Source organism: Podarcis cretensis, assembly GCF_951804945.1.
Source record: "Podarcis cretensis genome assembly, chromosome: 5".
Taxonomy (NCBI): domain Eukaryota; kingdom Metazoa; phylum Chordata; class Lepidosauria; order Squamata; family Lacertidae; genus Podarcis; species Podarcis cretensis.
Genome location: NC_137174.1, coordinates 93,436,394 through 93,454,189, shown reverse-complemented (window position 1 = coordinate 93,454,189; position 17,796 = coordinate 93,436,394). Strand labels below are relative to the sequence as shown.

Genomic DNA, 17,796 nt, shown 5'->3' with positions numbered 1-17,796 from the left:
TAGAGACCGATACAGGAGAGACATGTTTTGTTGCAGCTGGGGCAGATGAAGGTGTCCAGTTGTGCTGCTGCAGATGCACCATGGCCTTTCTTCTCTCTGCACTCCTCCATCATTCCTCCTCTCGTCACTGCTATGGGATGCATGACCTGTCTGTCTCCAGGCACTGCAGTCGTCTGCAGGGGATTCCCATATAGTGGGATTAATGCTGCCCACCTTCATGTCACATTTGCAGGCATCTTTGTGTCGCAGAGTTTGTAACTTGGAGTGCCACGTAGTCATCATGACTTAGGGTGCTTCCAGATGACCTGTTTATTGAGAATTTTTCCTGCTTTGTTTAGTGGGAGATTAGACAATATTGGCTATTTAATTAGCATTCATTCTCACTGTTTGCAAGGAGGTTAGATGATGTCACTTCAAAACAAGTGTTGCCCCCCATTTTCCCAGTGCATTTTCCCAACTCCTTATCACAAAAGGCCCAGTGTTTGGGGTGAAGTTTCTTGTGCGAAACCTCCCAGTCAATTATCATTGCACAACCTGAATTTGCCAGTATGTGATTGAGTCCCGCCCCAAAATAGCTACAGGTCTGATGCTTCCCTTCTTCCACTCCATCCCTGATGACCTCCTCCCAATTGCAAAAGTCGCTGAATATAAAGTGTGCAATACCACTTTAAACAATCATGCTTTCCCCCAAAGAATTCTGGGAGTTGTAGTTCATTAAGTGTGCTAAGAGCTATGAGGAGACCCCGCTATTCCCCTCACAGAGCTACAACTGATTGCAGTCAATCCCTCTTCCCATGGGACCCTGGGAACTGTAGTTCTGTGAGTGGAAAAGGGGTCTTCTAACACAGTGTCCCCCAACCTTGGGCCTCCAGCTGTTTTTGGACTATAATTCCCATCATCCTTGACCACTGGTCTTGCTAGCGAGGGATGATGGGAGTTGTAGTCCAAAAACAGCTGGAGGCCCAAGGTTGGGGAACACTGTTCTAACAAACAACTTTCAGCACTCCTAGTGAACTACAGCTCCCATGATTCTTGTAGGTAGGTCAGGACTGTTTAAAGTGCTATCACAGTGTTTTAAATGCATGATGTGAATGCAGCCCAAGGCACGTCAGGGAGAATTAAAATGCACTGGGCGGAGAACAATGCTAATCTTGCTTCCACTTTCAGCTCCACCAATGTTCTTCAAGCACTTTCTCAACGGTTCAAGGATGCTTCCCCACAATCCATTCTTGCTTTGCATGTAACATTCCAGTTCTTGTGCTGGACTTCCCCTTTGCTCGGAGCTTTTTGCAAGAGAACAACAAACTTCTTGTCTCCCAGAGGAGGCATGCTAGGCTGGTTGTAGGGAAGAAGAAGAAGAAGAAAGAAGCAACACGTACAAAGGTTCCTTGGGGCATCTGATCCGTGAATATTACTCTTTAATTCCTTCACCATGAGCTGGGAGAAGAACCTGTTTGTGGAACTCCTCCTGGTTGCAGCTGGCGGTGAGTAGATCAGTATACCCAGTTATCACTGTATTGTGTGTTGCTTTGTAAGGATACAGGGATTCAACAGACTCTCTAGCTCTTCTTTGCCTTTAATAGCTATGTTAAAAGAGATAGTGTTTTCTACAGGTACAGCTTGTTATGCAGGAGTAGGGAAAGCCTGTACAGGATCATCTGGCGACAAGATCCACTCCCCACAACCACCTTTGAGCTTTTCTGCCATTAACCTTCCTTGCAGCCCTGAATCAGGTGTGGCAAAGCTTTGACTCTCCAGATGTTGTTGGACTGTAACTTCCATAATCTTTGGCTATGCTGGCTGGGGTTGGTGGGAGCTGTAGTTCAGAAACATCAGGAGGGACCAAAGTTCCCCAGACCTGCCCTAAACAAGGCATGTACAAAGAGGCTTTAGAGAGTAGCTGCATGGGGTTGTTTACTGCAGTGTTTTTGATAGAAAATCTAAGTTTCTGGGTGGTTTGGTCTACTAAAGAAGCCTAAATATGAGCACACCTCAGTTATGTTTTCTGTTTTGTACCAAATACACATGTTAAAGATAAATACGGAGAGAGTATCAGGCTACTGCAAGGTTACAAAATACTGTGGAAATATCCCAGAAATCAAATGTAGAAGAATGGATGCATAGGATTTGCCAGGCAATCTTGCCCATTTTGTCAGACTCCCTGACAAAAGGTTCCATGGGAAAAGAATACAGTAGTTCTTTTTAGATCTAACTGGCAATTTTATTCTACTTAAACATTGGAAATGCAGAGGTGTTTATGGTCCTGAGTTCAATCAGCAGAACGTTGTTGATAAAAATGCTTGATCCAACCTAAGCTAACTACTTTCCAGTCCTATTGATTTTAGTGGAAGAGTCAAGTACTGTACATGTGCATCTTTTGCCTCCTGGAGTCAGTTTTCTTCTACCTATCAGCAGATCCTTTGCAGGGCTGCAAGTTCCTTATGTGGGGAGTGATATTAGGTTTCATAGATAAATGTGTCCCAGGAGGTCTTATTCACTTGAGACAGACAGGACTCATACATACTTCTGCTTGCCCCATTGCTTTCTCCTGGGGAAACCTGCTGTTTACCGTTGCATTGGACTTTCTATTGGACTTTCTAGGCATGGGGCAAGTGGGAAATGTGGATGAGCCCTAAGAGCAACGCATTTGAGGAGGAAAGGTGTACAGGTCATCACTGCTAGGTCTGGGCGATATCTGGTTTTCAACATCACGATATATCACCAGCTAAACATTGCAATGTACTGATATAGCACGACGTCTGAAGTAAAGATAGAGCTACTTTTCAATTTTGTGATGTATTACCAGCTATATATCACAATATCTGAAATAAGGATGAAGCTATGCAAAGGCATTGGCTGGCTTCACGGTTTTTCCCACGTGGTGATTGTTGCATACCACATGTCCACAAACATACATCATAATTTACAATATATTGCCAGGTCAAAAATTATGAAACCGATATCATGATATGGACTTGAGACTGGTTTTGGATCATATATCACCCAGCCCTACTCACTTCCCATGTCTCCGTCTTTTCAGAGACATGACTCGAGCTGAGAGATGCTTAGAATGGAAGGGATTTTTGGAAACGAGATTAAACTTACTCTCTGCTTGTTTGCAGCTATTTTATCCTGCAGTGGAGAGGTGCAGGTTGAAGCAACGCCACAGCCCATTTCAGTCTTGCAGAGAGCCAATCAAACGATCACGACTCTTCCATACAGTCATTCAGAATTTTCAGTCACACAGATAGGCAAGCAATCTGTACAAGAGGCTACCCAGAGAACCCAGTCAGTGTCAGCATTACCTGAAGATACTAAGATGGTAAAAGCAGATTCTATACCACCAGCCAAACAAGTTTCAGTCCACAAACAGGTAAACACAGCAGCCACTCCTCTAGAGGCAGCTGCGAACCCCACAAGTCCAACCAGTCAAGCTGCAAGTCGCAGAGTGACTAAAACTACAGTTGTTGCCAGAAGCAGAGCTGTGCTATCTGAAACGCAAACTGATGAAGCTGGAATCCACGGAGCCGTAAAAACGACAGCAGCTGCTCAGAGGACAGCTTCACAACCTGCAGCCCCAAACAGCTGGAACACTGCAGCTCCTGCTTTGCCAGCGAAGGCAGGAAATGCAACGAAGACTGTAGCTAGAACAAGCGACAAGTGCATCACACAACATGTGCCAGCTGGAACGCCAAGAGCAAACAGTACAGCCCACAGCAAGATGTCATCTGGGCATAAAGCCACTGTTCCTGAGCCAACAGCCCCAGTTGGGCCAACCCTCACACCCAAACCATCGCCAGCTGCAACGGGGGCTTATACTGTTTCTAATGGAACTGCTGAGTGTATTAAAGCATCAGTTGGCTTGACAATGATAGCTAAAAATGGAAAAACAGTAAGCTGCAGCTTCCCCCTTTTCCATTAATCCCACCCCCATGGTTTTTTCATTCAAAAGATCAAAACAATCAGTTAATTCCAGGAATTGTAATTCTGGGTTCCAAAAGCTGTTTCAGAAAAGCCTTAGGTTTGCATCTATAGCATGGGTAGTATCTGATGCCGCCATGCAGTCAGCGCAAGGATTTCTGTTCATGCAATGGAACTTCTCCCTTCGCCTTAACAACAGCTACTACTAATTTCTTATTTGTACCCTGCCCATCTGACTGGATTGCCCCAGCCAGTGGCGTAGCGTGGGGAGTGCAGGGGGGGCCGGCCGCACCGGGCGCAACATCTGGGGGTTAGGGTTAGGGGTAGGGTTAGGGGGCGTAAATCCAGCGGTTAGGGGGTGCAAATTACTTGCCTTGCCCTGGGTGCTGACAACCCACGCTACGCCACTGGCCCCAGCCACTCTGGGCAGCTTCCAAGATATATAAAAACATAATAAAACATTAAACATTAAAAAGCTTACCTATACAGGGCTGCCTTCAGATGTCTTCTAAAGGTTATTTAATTACTCATCTCCTTGACATCTGATGGGAGGGCATGAACCCCCAGAACAGATTCAGGGGGTGAGCCGGGGGGAGAGATGGAGGAGATTCATTGCAAGAACCCTTGTGCTAATGGAACAAGTGACTTAGTGCTACTTAGTGATACATGCCTTCCTCCCTCCCCCCTCCCAAAAAATAACAGGAACTGTAGTTTACACCTCACCGCACTACAATTCCCAGCACCCAGGACTCTTTTGGAGGAAGCTATGTGCTTTAAACGTATTTGAATTGATTAAATTCATACTCCAGGAGCCCAGGGCAACAAACAAACAATTAATAGATTTTAAAAGCAATTCCAGTGCAGATGCGGACTGGGAAAGATCTCAACCTATAAAAGCTTGGTGAAAGAGGAAGGACAACAAAGACAGTGCCTAATATTCATGGGGAGGGGATTCCATAGGATAGATGCCACAACTTTGAAGGGATGGTTCCTATATTGTGTGCAGTGGACCCCCTGGCAAGAGGGTATCTTCAAGGTGCCCTCACCTGTAGAGTGCAGTGACCAGGTATATAACTAGGTACCTGAGGGGTGAGACAACCTTTCAGGTGTTCTGGTGCCAGGCTGTATTGGGTTTCATATAACAAAAGAAGTATCTTGAATTAAGCTCCATAGCTGATTGGCAGCCAGTGAATGCTGAGGATGTGACCAAACTCTGACGTAAGTCATTGGTCAGACATAGCACCAAATCAGGACAAGGGAGGTATGTGGAGGAGGTATTGGGAAGGGGTGTGTGTGAACCTGTAGCTCACTTCTTCGTCCCCATTAATGACCAGCAGCGCCAGCCCACTCAGATGGGGAGTGTCAAGAAGGGACTGTGCAAGAACCATTCTGACCTGAGCTATGTGATGGGTATAAGAAAAGGCTCCTAGAGGTGCTGCCGGAAGCAAGTGTTGTTGAAATAGATGGGACTTCTAATGGTTAGCAAAGGACTATAAATCTCATCATCCCTGACCATTGGCTGTGCTGGGTGGGACTGATGGGACTTGGGAGCCCCCCAACATTTGAGTGGGTGGGTTAGCCACCCCTGTTTTAGAAAGAAAGCATGTGTCAGGTTGTGTTGGGATTCATGCGCCATTTCCCTTTTACAGAACAACCTGGAATACTTCAATATCAACCCAAACGCCACACGTACAATTGGAATGTGTGGGGTTTGGCTGTCAACTCTGAAAATCTCATTTGAAGGTGGCTTCATACGTTTTACTTTCACCAAGGTAAACATTTCACTAGATGTTGCTTTGGGGGGAGTGAGGAGGGGATCCCAGAACGTTGGGAATTTTCCTTGAAGAAAGTGATTTGACATTTGGCTTTGGCTCGGTTTCAGTGGTCGAGCATGAATTTTACCTTCGTTCAGTAGGCTAGTTTCTACACATGCTCACCCCTATTTTTTCGGGAAGTTTTTAACGTTGGCCTACTAATAACGTCTGGTTTGTGCATTTAAAGTGGATTAAAAAGCTTTCTCTGCCACGCTGGAGCAGCAAATCCACTTCAAAAGCCAAACTAACGGAAATGCAGCTTAAGTAGGAAAATGCATTGAGAAATATGGGGTAAGCAAATGATTCACGAGAAGCTGTGTAAACACCCTGCAGGCAAATTGGGATGAAAGAAGAGGGATGTTTATTGTTGTACAACTGCCCGTTAAACATGTCAGGGGATGTGTGTGTTCTGTTATCGCAACAGGGGACATGTGAGAACTCCTCGTTTGGAAGGGCCCTTTGCCAAACCAAACCAACACCCTAGTTGTCAAACAAAGACCCAATTTTAAGTGTTTGCTCCAGCTGCTCTTAAGAGAGCGGTGTTGTTTAACTGAAGTAAGAGCCTTAGAAACTGTTGTGTAGTTGAGAGCCACATCACAGAGTGGCTTCAGTGAAGATGCCGAGGTAAAATTTTGCGTTGGCCACCCCAAGCAACACCCTCCAGAAGCAACGCAACTATTGGTGCAGCATTGCACAATCCAGCCTCCTCTTTAAGATAAGCATTCAGAGGCTGTTGAATTTGAACCTGCTCTTTGAAATATATGCAGGCATGAATTCAGCTGCCAGATTCCGTGTGTGTGTGTGTGTGTGTGTGTGTGTGTGTGTGTGCCTTTCAGAAACTATTATAGAGGGCTTGTTCTGATCAGTTAGATGTGAGTTTGTACAGAGTGTGCCTTCCAATAATATGACACATGCATAACCTGAGATCAGGTGTTGTGTGCTACAAAAATTGGATTGTGAAGTGTGTGGGAGGGAGAAGCTGCTTACTTGCTATACCTTTAAAGCATATTTGAAGCACATTTTCCCCCCTCAGGTTTGTTAAGCGATGTTGGGAACTGTAACTCTATGAGGGGAAAACTCATGCTGCCCAACTTTTTCAGATCAAAAACCAGGATGCACGTCTTCCAGGGCACATCCCAAGGAAGTTACGTAAGCTGCGTGGCAATCTCACCCTGAAAAAAACACTTTTGGGGGGTGCCATCTTGCAAGGTGCCCAAAAGGCCCTTTGGGGGGGGGGGACAAGAACGCATGAGGTCACTTTGGCTGGGGAAACCCAGATGGGTGGAGTATAAATAAAAATAAAAACTTTTTCTGGGACACTTGGTGGGTATGAAAACAGCAGTGCTTAGAATTATTTGAGGTAAAGAACATGCTTCAAATGTGTTTTAAAGTTACAGTGTAGACACAGCCAGAGAGAAAAAATGAAAGTGTCTAGCCTGCTTTGGGGCTGCTCAGAAATGGCTTTCAGGAAGCTTCCAGAACAGGAATGGGGAACTTCAGGCCTGGGAACCAAATACAGCCAGACTTCCAGTGCTCTGTTGGGCCCTTGGGACTTTCCCCGAGCCACTGCCCTCACCAGCCATGCCCTTTGACTGCTTTTGCCTTGGCAAAGATGGAGGATGGGGAGACAGTGTGTGGTAGAAAGGTCAGGCTTTTCTGTGTCTCAGAGTAGCCTACTGCACATAGGTTAAGAGTCATATCCGTTGCCTCTGGCCTCATCTGCCACTGAAATGTGGCCCTCAAAAGATTCTCCATGAGGGAATCCGGCCCACTGGCTAGAAAAAAGGTTGCAACAGTTGGCCTTGGTCATAAACATTGCTAAATGAAAAATATTCTGATGTACCCTGGAGCCCTCAGGAGAGTGCTTACCCCTCTTGTACCCTGGCACCTCTTGGATGTCACAAGAAATACCAAATTCGCTTGGTGTGTGAAGCATTTCCCCTTGCTTTACCTAATGGTAGGGCCAGCACTGGCTTGGAGGCTTTGTTATTATATGGGCAAAGGTTCCAGTTCTAAATGTTTTGCTCTAAAGCGCCCGGGGAGCATGGCTACATCCCTGCTGCAGGTACCATGTGGACCAAGGAACTGCTTTTACAGACATGCACATCGTACTTCCCAACTACAGAGCATGAGTCGAACACTCCAGTCCTCTATGAAGGGCAAATACACTTCACAAGCAGCTAGCACAAAAGAAGGCTCCCTTCTGTTGTATTAGAGGAGGATATGTGGCCTGAATAGGAAAAGGTTTTAGTTGGTTTCCACTGAACTCCCTCTATCTGCCCTTGGTCATGAACCTTCTATGCATCTTCTTGTGTTTTCTAAATTGTAAGCAGTGATATTGAGTAAAACTATGCTTGCTTCCTTCCTCCCCCACCTTTCTTTTTTTCTTCCCCAGAGTGGAGAAGTGTACTATGTCAGTGTGATTGAAGCTTCTTTAACTGTACCATCTGAGGGTAAGTGACATGGTGATTCTTCCCCTGCCTTTGAACAGTTAGCAATTACGAAATCTTGAAGCTTCTCTTAAGAGTCAAGGCACTGGGTCACGCGGAGCCACCAAAACTCATAGCTGGCATTTGAGTAGCATGTAAAGGAAGTTGTCTTTTTCAGCACTTTACTGTGTGCATTGATTTAAGATGTGCTGGGGATGAATCAAGCTTTCCGTTTCATTTTCTCTCAGCTTCTATTTTCTCTAGCCTTCAGTCTGACATGTTTCCAAATCAATTTGCATTTTTTAAAAAAAATAAATCATGAAAATTTGCATGCAATTTGCTTACATTTCTCTTAATATACACATTTTTGTGCACTAAACTGAACACATATTTCCAAGCAATTTTCCCTAATATTATGCTCCGCCCCCCAAAAAATTATATTGGGTGGTATTCGGCTAAATTTTATCCAGCTGCTGACATGCATCTGTCTTGAGAGACAATGGAGTGTGCCTCTGGGGGTGAAGTTAAACCACTAGAGGATCACAGCGCCTGCTGTGGCTCAGGAGCATAGCATGGGCAGGGGCTGCCAGGGTGATGGCCCTGGGCGCATTTTTCTGCGGGGCGCTGCTCACACCACCCTACCAGCCCTGTGCCACTTTGCAAGGCTAGGATCAAAGAGTGCATGGCTGCTGTGTCCTTCGTAAGCCACCCTCCCCGAGCCACTTTGCAAGGCTGAGATGATACGGTGGGTGCTGGGCTGGCAATACAGGATCCCTTAGCCCTCTGTGCCCTGCCAACCCACCCCAGGCACCAACTAAACATGCCCCACCACTGCTGGGGCTGCAGAGACTGGTAACTTCTAACTACTGCCTCCTGCATTATTTCTGCTGTGTGGGTCATTCCACGTCAGTTCAACACGGCCATGCCACCCACCATCTTGGATTTTGATGAAACTTGGTGTACACCCTTCCCTTATGGTTGAAAGAAAGACACTTAATGTTTTCCCCTCTATCACAAACGGTTTCGATTTTATAGCACTTCAAAGTTTCATGAAATCTGCGTTTCTGTCCCTCTTGAGATCCTCGGCCTTGTGTACATTTTATTTTATTTTTCTTCCATAACCAATGATTAGATCTCTTTGAAATTTTACACAGCTCAATAACATGATGAGGATTTCAGGAAAAAATACACCAGCACTCAAAAGATTTTATAAATGCCTTAAAAATGTATAAATGTAATTTTTTTGGTGGAGGCAAGAGGCACCATCTTAGACGGTGGAGGGGGCTGAAGCTGCATGCCTTGCATTATGTATGTAATGAGTTTGTGGGAGAAGTGAGATTGCATTTAAGGATTCCTGGGTCAAGACTTTCCTTCTCGCCACCACACTGCACTTTTTCTGGATTGCACTTCTGAGGCTTATTTTATGAGGATAAAAAAATGCACTCATGGTCACCATAGGTGTACTCAAAGTCAGTGGAACTTGAGCATACATTTCGAGTACTTCTTAAAGTACTGACTTCAAAGAAGCCGACTCTCTGCAGAATTAGAATTGTAGCAGGCTGTTCTTTTCCTGAATAATCATCCACTAAGAGTCAGTTGAATAATAGCAACACATGAAACCCCTCTCCAATCCTGGGAACTGTAGTATACCCCTCACAAAGCTATAATCCCCAGTACCCTTAAGAAACCAGTTCTCAGAAGTCATGTGCTTTAAATGTATAGTGTGTGCGCAGAGCTAGTTTGACCCTAGTTCTGCATAAATTTGCACAAATGTCTAATGACCAGGTGGAACAGGCACTGTAGGAGACAGCTCCAGAAGAGGAACCAAGAGAAAGCTGGTCTTAGCAGAGCCGGTGGAGGGTCCTCACTGTCTTGTCTGCTGTGGTCAGGTGGAACTAGTGTTATGGAAAGACAGTTCTGGGACTGGAGGAGATGGATGGACCTGTAGCCTGCCGTATGTGGAACATATTTGCCTTACACCATCAGGCATCCAGTTCTAAGTAGAAACGGGTGGCAGACTGGCTGGCCAGTTGGCAGGTAAACAGTCTTATGATAATGAGGATTTGTATGGTGGCTTTGGGTCGCTCATGGGGGTTATCTCAGCCCCTGAACAGATCTGAGGTCTTAGTGTTTGCATTTGAACTGCCTGCAATCATAGCTGTCAACTTTCAGATTTGAAAATAAGGGATCAGCAGCCTCACCTGTCCTGGGGCCAGTCTACGGGATATCTAACAATCCAGGATAGCAGCGGAAAGCAGCGGGAAATGGCGCTGGAATAAGGGAATTTCCCGCAAAAAAAGGGAAGGTTGACAGCTATGCCTGCAATTCATCCTCTAAGCAGCATACCTAACAGCAAACCAAACAGGGGAACATGCTTGATCTATAGCGGGGTTTCCCAAACTTAAGTCAACAGCTGTTTTTGGACTGCAACTCCCACCATTCCTAGCTAGTAGGAGCAGTGGTCGGGGATGATGTGAACTGTAGTCTAAAACCAGCTGGAGACCCAAGTTTGGGAAATCCTGAGTTATAAGATCACAGCTCAAGCTATGCAGCGCCTACTGCACATCAGTTGGTGACCCTTCATTCAAGGAAAGATTTTGCCTCCAACAGCACCATTTGTCGTTTCTTTTTATTTCTGTATTCTTCAGGTGTGCTGTACAGTGGAATTAAAAGCGACCAGCTCTTTTCAGTGCCTTTAGGGAATTGCTTCAAGTGCCTCAGCATGCAAACCATAGAGATGTCCGACAACCTTCAACTCCTGCTTTCCAGCTCTCAACTTCAAGCCTTTAATATCGTTGGCAACCAGTTTGGGAAAGGTTGGTAGCAGTGCTTGTCACTGGACCTGTGTTGAGGCACTCCTCATTCAGTTGATTTAAACACACCACTGTGAGCAAGTCCAGGCCAGTAGCATGTTTTTAAACAGCTAGACACTCCTGTTGCAATCAACATTGTGTGAAGCATGGTTCAGTTTCAAGTTATTATCAAGGACTTTCTCTCAAAAAACATATGAAATGCAGGCTCAGGTAGTATTCCTTGCTTTCATTTGTAGCTTAACTGGAATAGCTAGTTTGTTCATTTCACCAGCAAGCACATAGCAACCCGTGAGACTGTGGCAGATGGCAGCTCCTTCCCACGGCAATTGACAATTGCATGGGGATTGCAGGTAACCTGAATGCATGAAAGGGGATTCCACTTGCTATCCCCAGCCAATGTGCCTTCGGCCAATGGTCTGAACAAAACCAGTATGCATGCAACTGTGGGTGCAATCTGTGACCCTGCCATTTACGTGCGGGATTCCCAGCTGCACAGAGAGATGTGCCATTCACACGTTGCAATTTATAAGCATAACCCACACCTTCATTTGAACAAGTGAGGACCAAGAAGGTGGGATCCAGATCCTCATACCCACGCGATGGCTGATAGGAAATGTTCAGTTCACATTTCTGCACTGAGCTTGTAAATTTCTGTTTAGTCCTCATGAAAATTTGTCAACATTCTAGCGTGTGTATCTTGGCACATTCACACTATTACGCAGCTTTGCCCAACATACATCTTTGCAATTCATGTAATGAATTGTGTTTGTTATTTTCACATACTTGTGCATTATTCTCAGTGATGTGGGGGTGGATAGTTCTTTGGGGAAGTGCAGGCTCAGAGATGACTGACTCATGAGATTTCAATTCGGTGATCATTGATAAGCTCTAGCTCAGATCTGACCATGATGCTGGCGTCTTGGCCTGCACCGAACACCTCTGCCTCCAATACTGTTGGTCCAGCTACCTCAATGACCGTTCCTTGTTGCAGTCAGAGTCCAGGCTGTTGCTCAGGGTGGGGTTCATGGCACAATATTGTAGACATGTGAAGACTTGGCAGAGGAGTTTCAGTCCAAAGAGTCTTCCCCTCCACTCTTGCTTACTGACATCCTTTTAACTGGGGATGCCAGGTATTGAACCCAGAAAGGTCAACCCCTGGGCCATAGCTTCTCCCAAAAGGATTTGGGAGCCACTGTCAATTAAAGTATTTAGTATCAGATAAGAGGAACCAATATGTAAGGCATTCAGGCAAAGGACAGGTAGAGGGAAACCATACATCTAGATCTGCAGAGAGAGACCCAAGCAGTCTCCCCACACCGACAAGATTCAGGGGCATACTTTGGTAATCTTTCATAATATAGTGCCCTGTGTGAGGCCAAAATCTGGCGTCCCTCAATGGATCTTCTCAGTTATGGATCTTCTCAATTTTGTGCCCCCTCGGCTCAGCGCCCTGTGCAAAGGAACTGCCCATCCTCCCTAAATCCGGCACTGCCAGACTGAAAAAAGTTTAAAGCTCTCCATTGAACCAGACTGGTCTGCCAGCATCATCTGACTTCCCAGGTCAAGAGGATTCTGAGTCTCTTGTAAATTCCTAGCCAAAATGAACTGTAATTCCCAGTGCCTGATCCACAGAATTCCCAGTTTGCAGCCCTGCCATGCCCAATATAATGGTTTGAAATGGACTATAGATTGATGGCTCAATCCCTCATTAAAGCTAGGAAAAGTTCCAACCTACCTCACAACAATTAACTTTTTTAAAAAAAGTTGCCTTCCATGAGCATTGGGGAGAGGATATGCTATGCATCAAGAAATTAAAACTGACCAAAATGGCAGCTCTACAGACAGTGCTTGTGGGTTTTTGTATAATTATCAGTAGCTGTATTTTACTGAGCAAGAAACTGATGAAAGCATATGATAATTGTGTAATATGCCATAACATCCTGATTTTTATTGCAGAGGAAGAATGTGCTCTTGACAGAAACAAGAGATTAATTCCAGTTACCGTGGGCCTCAGTCTCGCAGGATTATTTGTCATTGTCTTTGCCACCTGTGCGATTTACAGAAGAAAGCGCACCTCAAGCTATGAACGAATCTAAACCACTTCATTAAAGATCTGTGCAGCAGCGAGTGAAAAGGTTGTAGATAATGGAACGCTCTGCTTCTGCCTACTTATTTGATTGTGGCAACTACAATCGTAAATTGTGTTGTGTATTGACTTGTGTGCACTTGAAAATTGACACTATTATGTTGTTATTTCTATATTCATAACTTGCCTTTCTGCTTAGACAAGAGCAGATATATATATATATATATATATATATATATATATATATATATATATATCTATCTATCTATCTATCTCTAGGGCTACGACCTTTAAGGAGGACGCAGCAGATTTTTACAATATTTTTTCAGGTTTCCATCTTCAAAAAAGCATTTCCCCTTCTCTCATACAACAGGGAATGCTTCCATTCTATCTTGTCTCATCTATAAACTAAGGGTGTATGCTTTTTGCTTCAAACTATGGTTGTTTTTACTCATATGCAAATATAATTAAATTAATAAATTAACCAACTAAAATTTCTTTAATTGTGTCCTATCCCTAATAAGAATAATCTCTTTTTCTCTATCTTTCACACATACAGAAACATATACACATCTCACCCACATCTCTGTCTTAGGCCAGAGTGGATCCAGGAGAGCCAGAACAGAAAATGGTCCAGGGAGCTCTGTTTTTACACCTTTCTGGACAAAGGCCTCAAAAGAAAATTCCAGCACAGCTTTGATTAAGGAGGTGCCACTCCCCATGTCCTAAACCTAGTATGGACTCATGTAGCCAGAGCGATGGGAATTTGTTTTTGTGGATGCAGGTGGTAGCATTTATTATTCAGATAGTTTGATTAGATCTAGATTTGAGCAATGTAAAGACACGCAACTATTTTTGGAATGCAGTGATTGCATTGTGAAATCCTGTGTATATGACTTGCAACATCACTTCCACTGCAGTGACTCATTTAACACTTTCCCATCGGGTCTCCTGAAGCCTCTTTACCAAGAGAACCAAACAAAAGCCATTATTATAATCATACATGCAAGACATAGTAGGGTGGAGTGTCTCCCAGGTTCGTAAGTTCCCCAACATTACATGGAGCCACTGGCAGAAGAACAGGAGTGCAGAGGGAGTGGACCTACCCAGTGGCGTAGCGTGGGTTGTCAGCACCCGGGGCAAGGCAAGTAATTTGCGCCCCCTAACTCGTGGATTTGCGCCCCCTAACCCATGGATTTGCGCCCCCTAACCCTAACCCCCAGATGTTGCGCCCGGTGTGGCCGGCCCCCCCCTGCACCCCCCACGCTACGCCACTGGACCTACCCTGGCACCACTATTCCAGTAGGGTGCCATCGTGGTGGCCCCCCACCCCCTGGACACGCGCCGCGTACCTCCCTCACACACCAGGTGCCACACCCCCACGGGCAGCGTGTCATGCCCCCAGAACGCGCACCACGCCCCCTGGGGTGCCAGCCACGCCCCCGCCTGCTCTCCAACCCCCCCGGTAGCGGAGCATGCAGCTTCGCCACTGCTTGCAGCTTCCCAGAATGGTACATGGAGACATCTCCTCAGCTTTCTCTGGCCCTGGGAGCAGATCCTGTCTCCAGACAACTGTAGGGGTTTGTCAGGGGTCATGCCATTTGGGTCCAAGAAAAGGCACACCAGGTTAGCCTCACAATTTTAACACTGAAGCAACCTTGCCAAAGAGTTCCCTCCCACCCCTCAAAGTGTTTGATAGATGTGATTTCCGTAGAGGAAAAAACAATTACTGCTACTTGTGAAGAGTGGCATACTATCTGCTTTACTATTACAGGAGTCGTGAAAGTGCTATAAAATGTTACCATTGTGGGGAGGGGCATAATGACAATAATATATTTTTAAAAATAATTGAAGTCATTAGGCCTTAATTGATGCCTCAATGCCTTCCACATGTGCTGCGTCAGCAAGATTTTGGGCGTCACATGGCAAAACGGTCTGTGCTTTCCCAAACCCACATTCCCAGCATGTTCGCACTCCTGTCTCAGCGACGTCTACGTTGGCTTGGTCGTGTCCACAGAATAAAGATGGCAGGATCCCCAAGGATGTGCTCTATGGGGAGCTGGCTTCAGGCACCAGACCACTACAAATATGTAAATGTGGCATGAAGGCTGCCAACATCAACCTCGCTGTTGTGGGAAACCCTTTCGGAGGACCACAGTGCCTGGAGTCAAACAGTCAGGTTGAGCATCCACAGCAGCGACCACAGGAGGAATGACCACTGGGAGGAGCGCAGAGAGAAGAAATGCCATGGTGTACCTGCATCAGCAGAACTGTGCGCCTTCATTTGCCCCAGCTGCAACAAAACATGTCCCTCCCATATCGGTCTCTACAGCCACAGCAGGCGCTGCAACCTTCCAACAGTTTGACTTCACTCCCAAATGTGCACTCCTCCATTGTCTCCAGAGAGAGACGAATGTAAACAACTGACGTTATGTAACCCTATTTATATAAAAGGTCATTGGGGTTTTGTTTTTTAGGGTTGCAAGGATCTCATCCACTGGGACATTCCTAAATTCTTCACCGCTTTCCCCACCCTCAGTTGTTTATAGTGTCTTCTTGTTTGGAATCTTGGCTTCCACATGATCATATGTCTCACAAGGGATGCATTTTCTATGGTGCTTGCTTCAAATGCAAACCATCAGTTTATGAAGAAGCCCTGCTGATAACTAAACAATTTCAGAAAAAGGAATGATAGGGGAATTAACCTTACTAGATATTGTAGACAAGCTGTATGTAAAATGTGAAAACGCTAACTCCTCCCTCCCTCATGTGCCTAATTAAGATGGCACCACCAGTGTATTCAATACATTTAATGTATTTTTAATCTTTGTTGGAAGCCGCCCAGAGTGGCTGGGGAAACCCAGCCAGATGGGCGGGGTACAAATAATAAATTATTATTATTACAGAGTAACAAGCAAAAAGAACAGGTCTCTGCCCTGAGAAGATTACAATCTAAAATTCAACAGAGAGAGGCTATTTACAATTACAGGTGCCACATAATACTCATTCCACAGGGGTAAGAAATTGATATTTTAGTGTGGCAGCAGCTACTCTTTGGAACTCCCTGCCTCCTGACATTGCCATCAAGTGCTCCTATAGAAGGAAGGGTAGGATGTAAATTCAATAAAAGCTGAGGCTTTTGCTCCTTAGCTGTGAAGATACATGGCAAAATTGCACGTCACAGTACTTAATCAATTATCACTTAAGTGTATGGTAAAGAAGGCAGTGTCCTGTGACTCTTGTCTGACTGAAGCATAATAAATGCATTATACAGTTTATTTCTGATTTTGGGTTAAGTAGCAGAGCCAATAATTTTGACAAAAACATGATTCAGAGGTCATCCTTGGAACACTGTTTTTGTTTATAAGAGAAATGCTTACCAAAATTGGTGGAGTCCTTTTCCTTGAGCCCTCCTTTCTCTGAAGGTAGAATATTCTCCATTCCTGTAGCAATACGTCAAATTTATTTTGGCATTAGAGACATTTTACATGCATGCAAATATTCAGCCCCATTAAGAGGACTACTAATTCCCATACATAGGGGGAGAAAATAGTTTCCTAATCACACTAAAATATGTCCTCCTAATGTCAGTAAAAACTCCTATTTATTGGCTCATTAAACAACAACACTGTCTCGTTTGTTTTTTTAATTAAAGCTTAATGAGAACAAATTCTTGTGATGATTCACATTAAGCTGCATATTGTTGTTTTCTAATCTAAATAGACAAGTAACTTCTACACACGTTAAATGCTATTTAGCAACCTCTTTTTCAACAAAACTCAGCATTGCTTTCCAAGACTGCTAAATGATTACATAGGTTGCCACCTAGTGTACAGAAGCACATATTACCCAGGCACCAAGGAGTAATACTGTATTGAACTTGATCTGGCTCTTTGGAACAATCCATGAACACTCAGTCACACCTACAGAATGGGGATAATTGGCAAAGTTTTCGTTGGTTTGCATTTTGGGCAAACCTTGTCTAGTACGGTGCTTCCCTGTTTCTGCAATGCTCTCCCCAGAGAGGCTCATCTGGCGCCTTCGTTGCATATATTTAGCCGCCAAGAAAAAAAATCCTGTTTTCCTATATATCTCCCATATAAGTAGCACAGAAATTTCTTTTCACCAAAAATAAAAAAGTGCATGGGTTGCCTCACATAAATATTGATAAACTATATTTTAATTCTCTTTCTTTCTTTTTCTTTCAAGTGTTCTGTGTTTTTGCCCATTGTCCTGTTGCCTTTGCATTCCTTTGCTTCTGTGGAATCGGGTAGATTAACAGCCTGCCCAATTAAAAATTTATTTTTTAAAATATTGAACGTATACACTGCCCTCCATCCGAAGATTGTGGGAATTGTACTCTTCGCAAATGATACAACGGGGTACGTACTTGGTTTTGACCGATAAACTTGTACAAGGCTGGGATGTGTGGGGAAACCAGGAAACATAGTTTGATGCTGACTAGCTTATAGTATTTTTCTTTTGTTAACAATCACTGGAAGGAACCCCCACCCTGTCCTGTAACTCATCTTTTCAGCTTGGTTATTTAACATGCTGCTATTATTTTCTGCTTTATACACATCATGACTATCTATCTATCTTCTATCTATGCTGCCTTATATACATTATGTCTATATCTATATGCGCGATTTTAGCTGTTCTTATTTTCATCTGTGAGCTGTCTTGAGTCCCCAACAATATATTTATATGTTATAAATACATATAGAATAATT

At 44.5% G+C, this 17,796-nt stretch overlaps 1 protein-coding gene and 1 long non-coding RNA gene across 2 annotated transcripts in view; one reads left to right on the top strand and one right to left on the bottom strand.

The window, feature by feature from the left end:
- Nucleotides 1-17,128, bottom strand: part of LOC307217233 — a 37,246-nt gene extending 20,118 nt beyond the window's left edge. Inside the window, exon 1 of the long non-coding RNA XR_013839467.1 lies at nucleotides 16,444-17,128. This is a non-coding gene — a long non-coding RNA (uncharacterized lncRNA). The remainder of the gene's footprint in view (nucleotides 1-16,443) is intronic.
- LAMP3 (lysosomal associated membrane protein 3) lies at nucleotides 1,137-13,561 on the top strand. Its single transcript, XM_079978126.1, has 6 exons — nucleotides 1,137-1,484; nucleotides 3,123-3,892; nucleotides 5,571-5,693; nucleotides 8,131-8,188; nucleotides 10,813-10,980; nucleotides 12,934-13,561. The coding sequence occupies exons 1-6, from the start codon at nucleotides 1,433-1,435 to the stop codon at nucleotides 13,071-13,073; spliced, it is 1,311 nt and encodes a 436-aa protein (XP_079834252.1). The 5' UTR covers nucleotides 1,137-1,432; the 3' UTR covers nucleotides 13,074-13,561.
- Nucleotides 17,129-17,796: the final 668 nt, after the last annotated feature.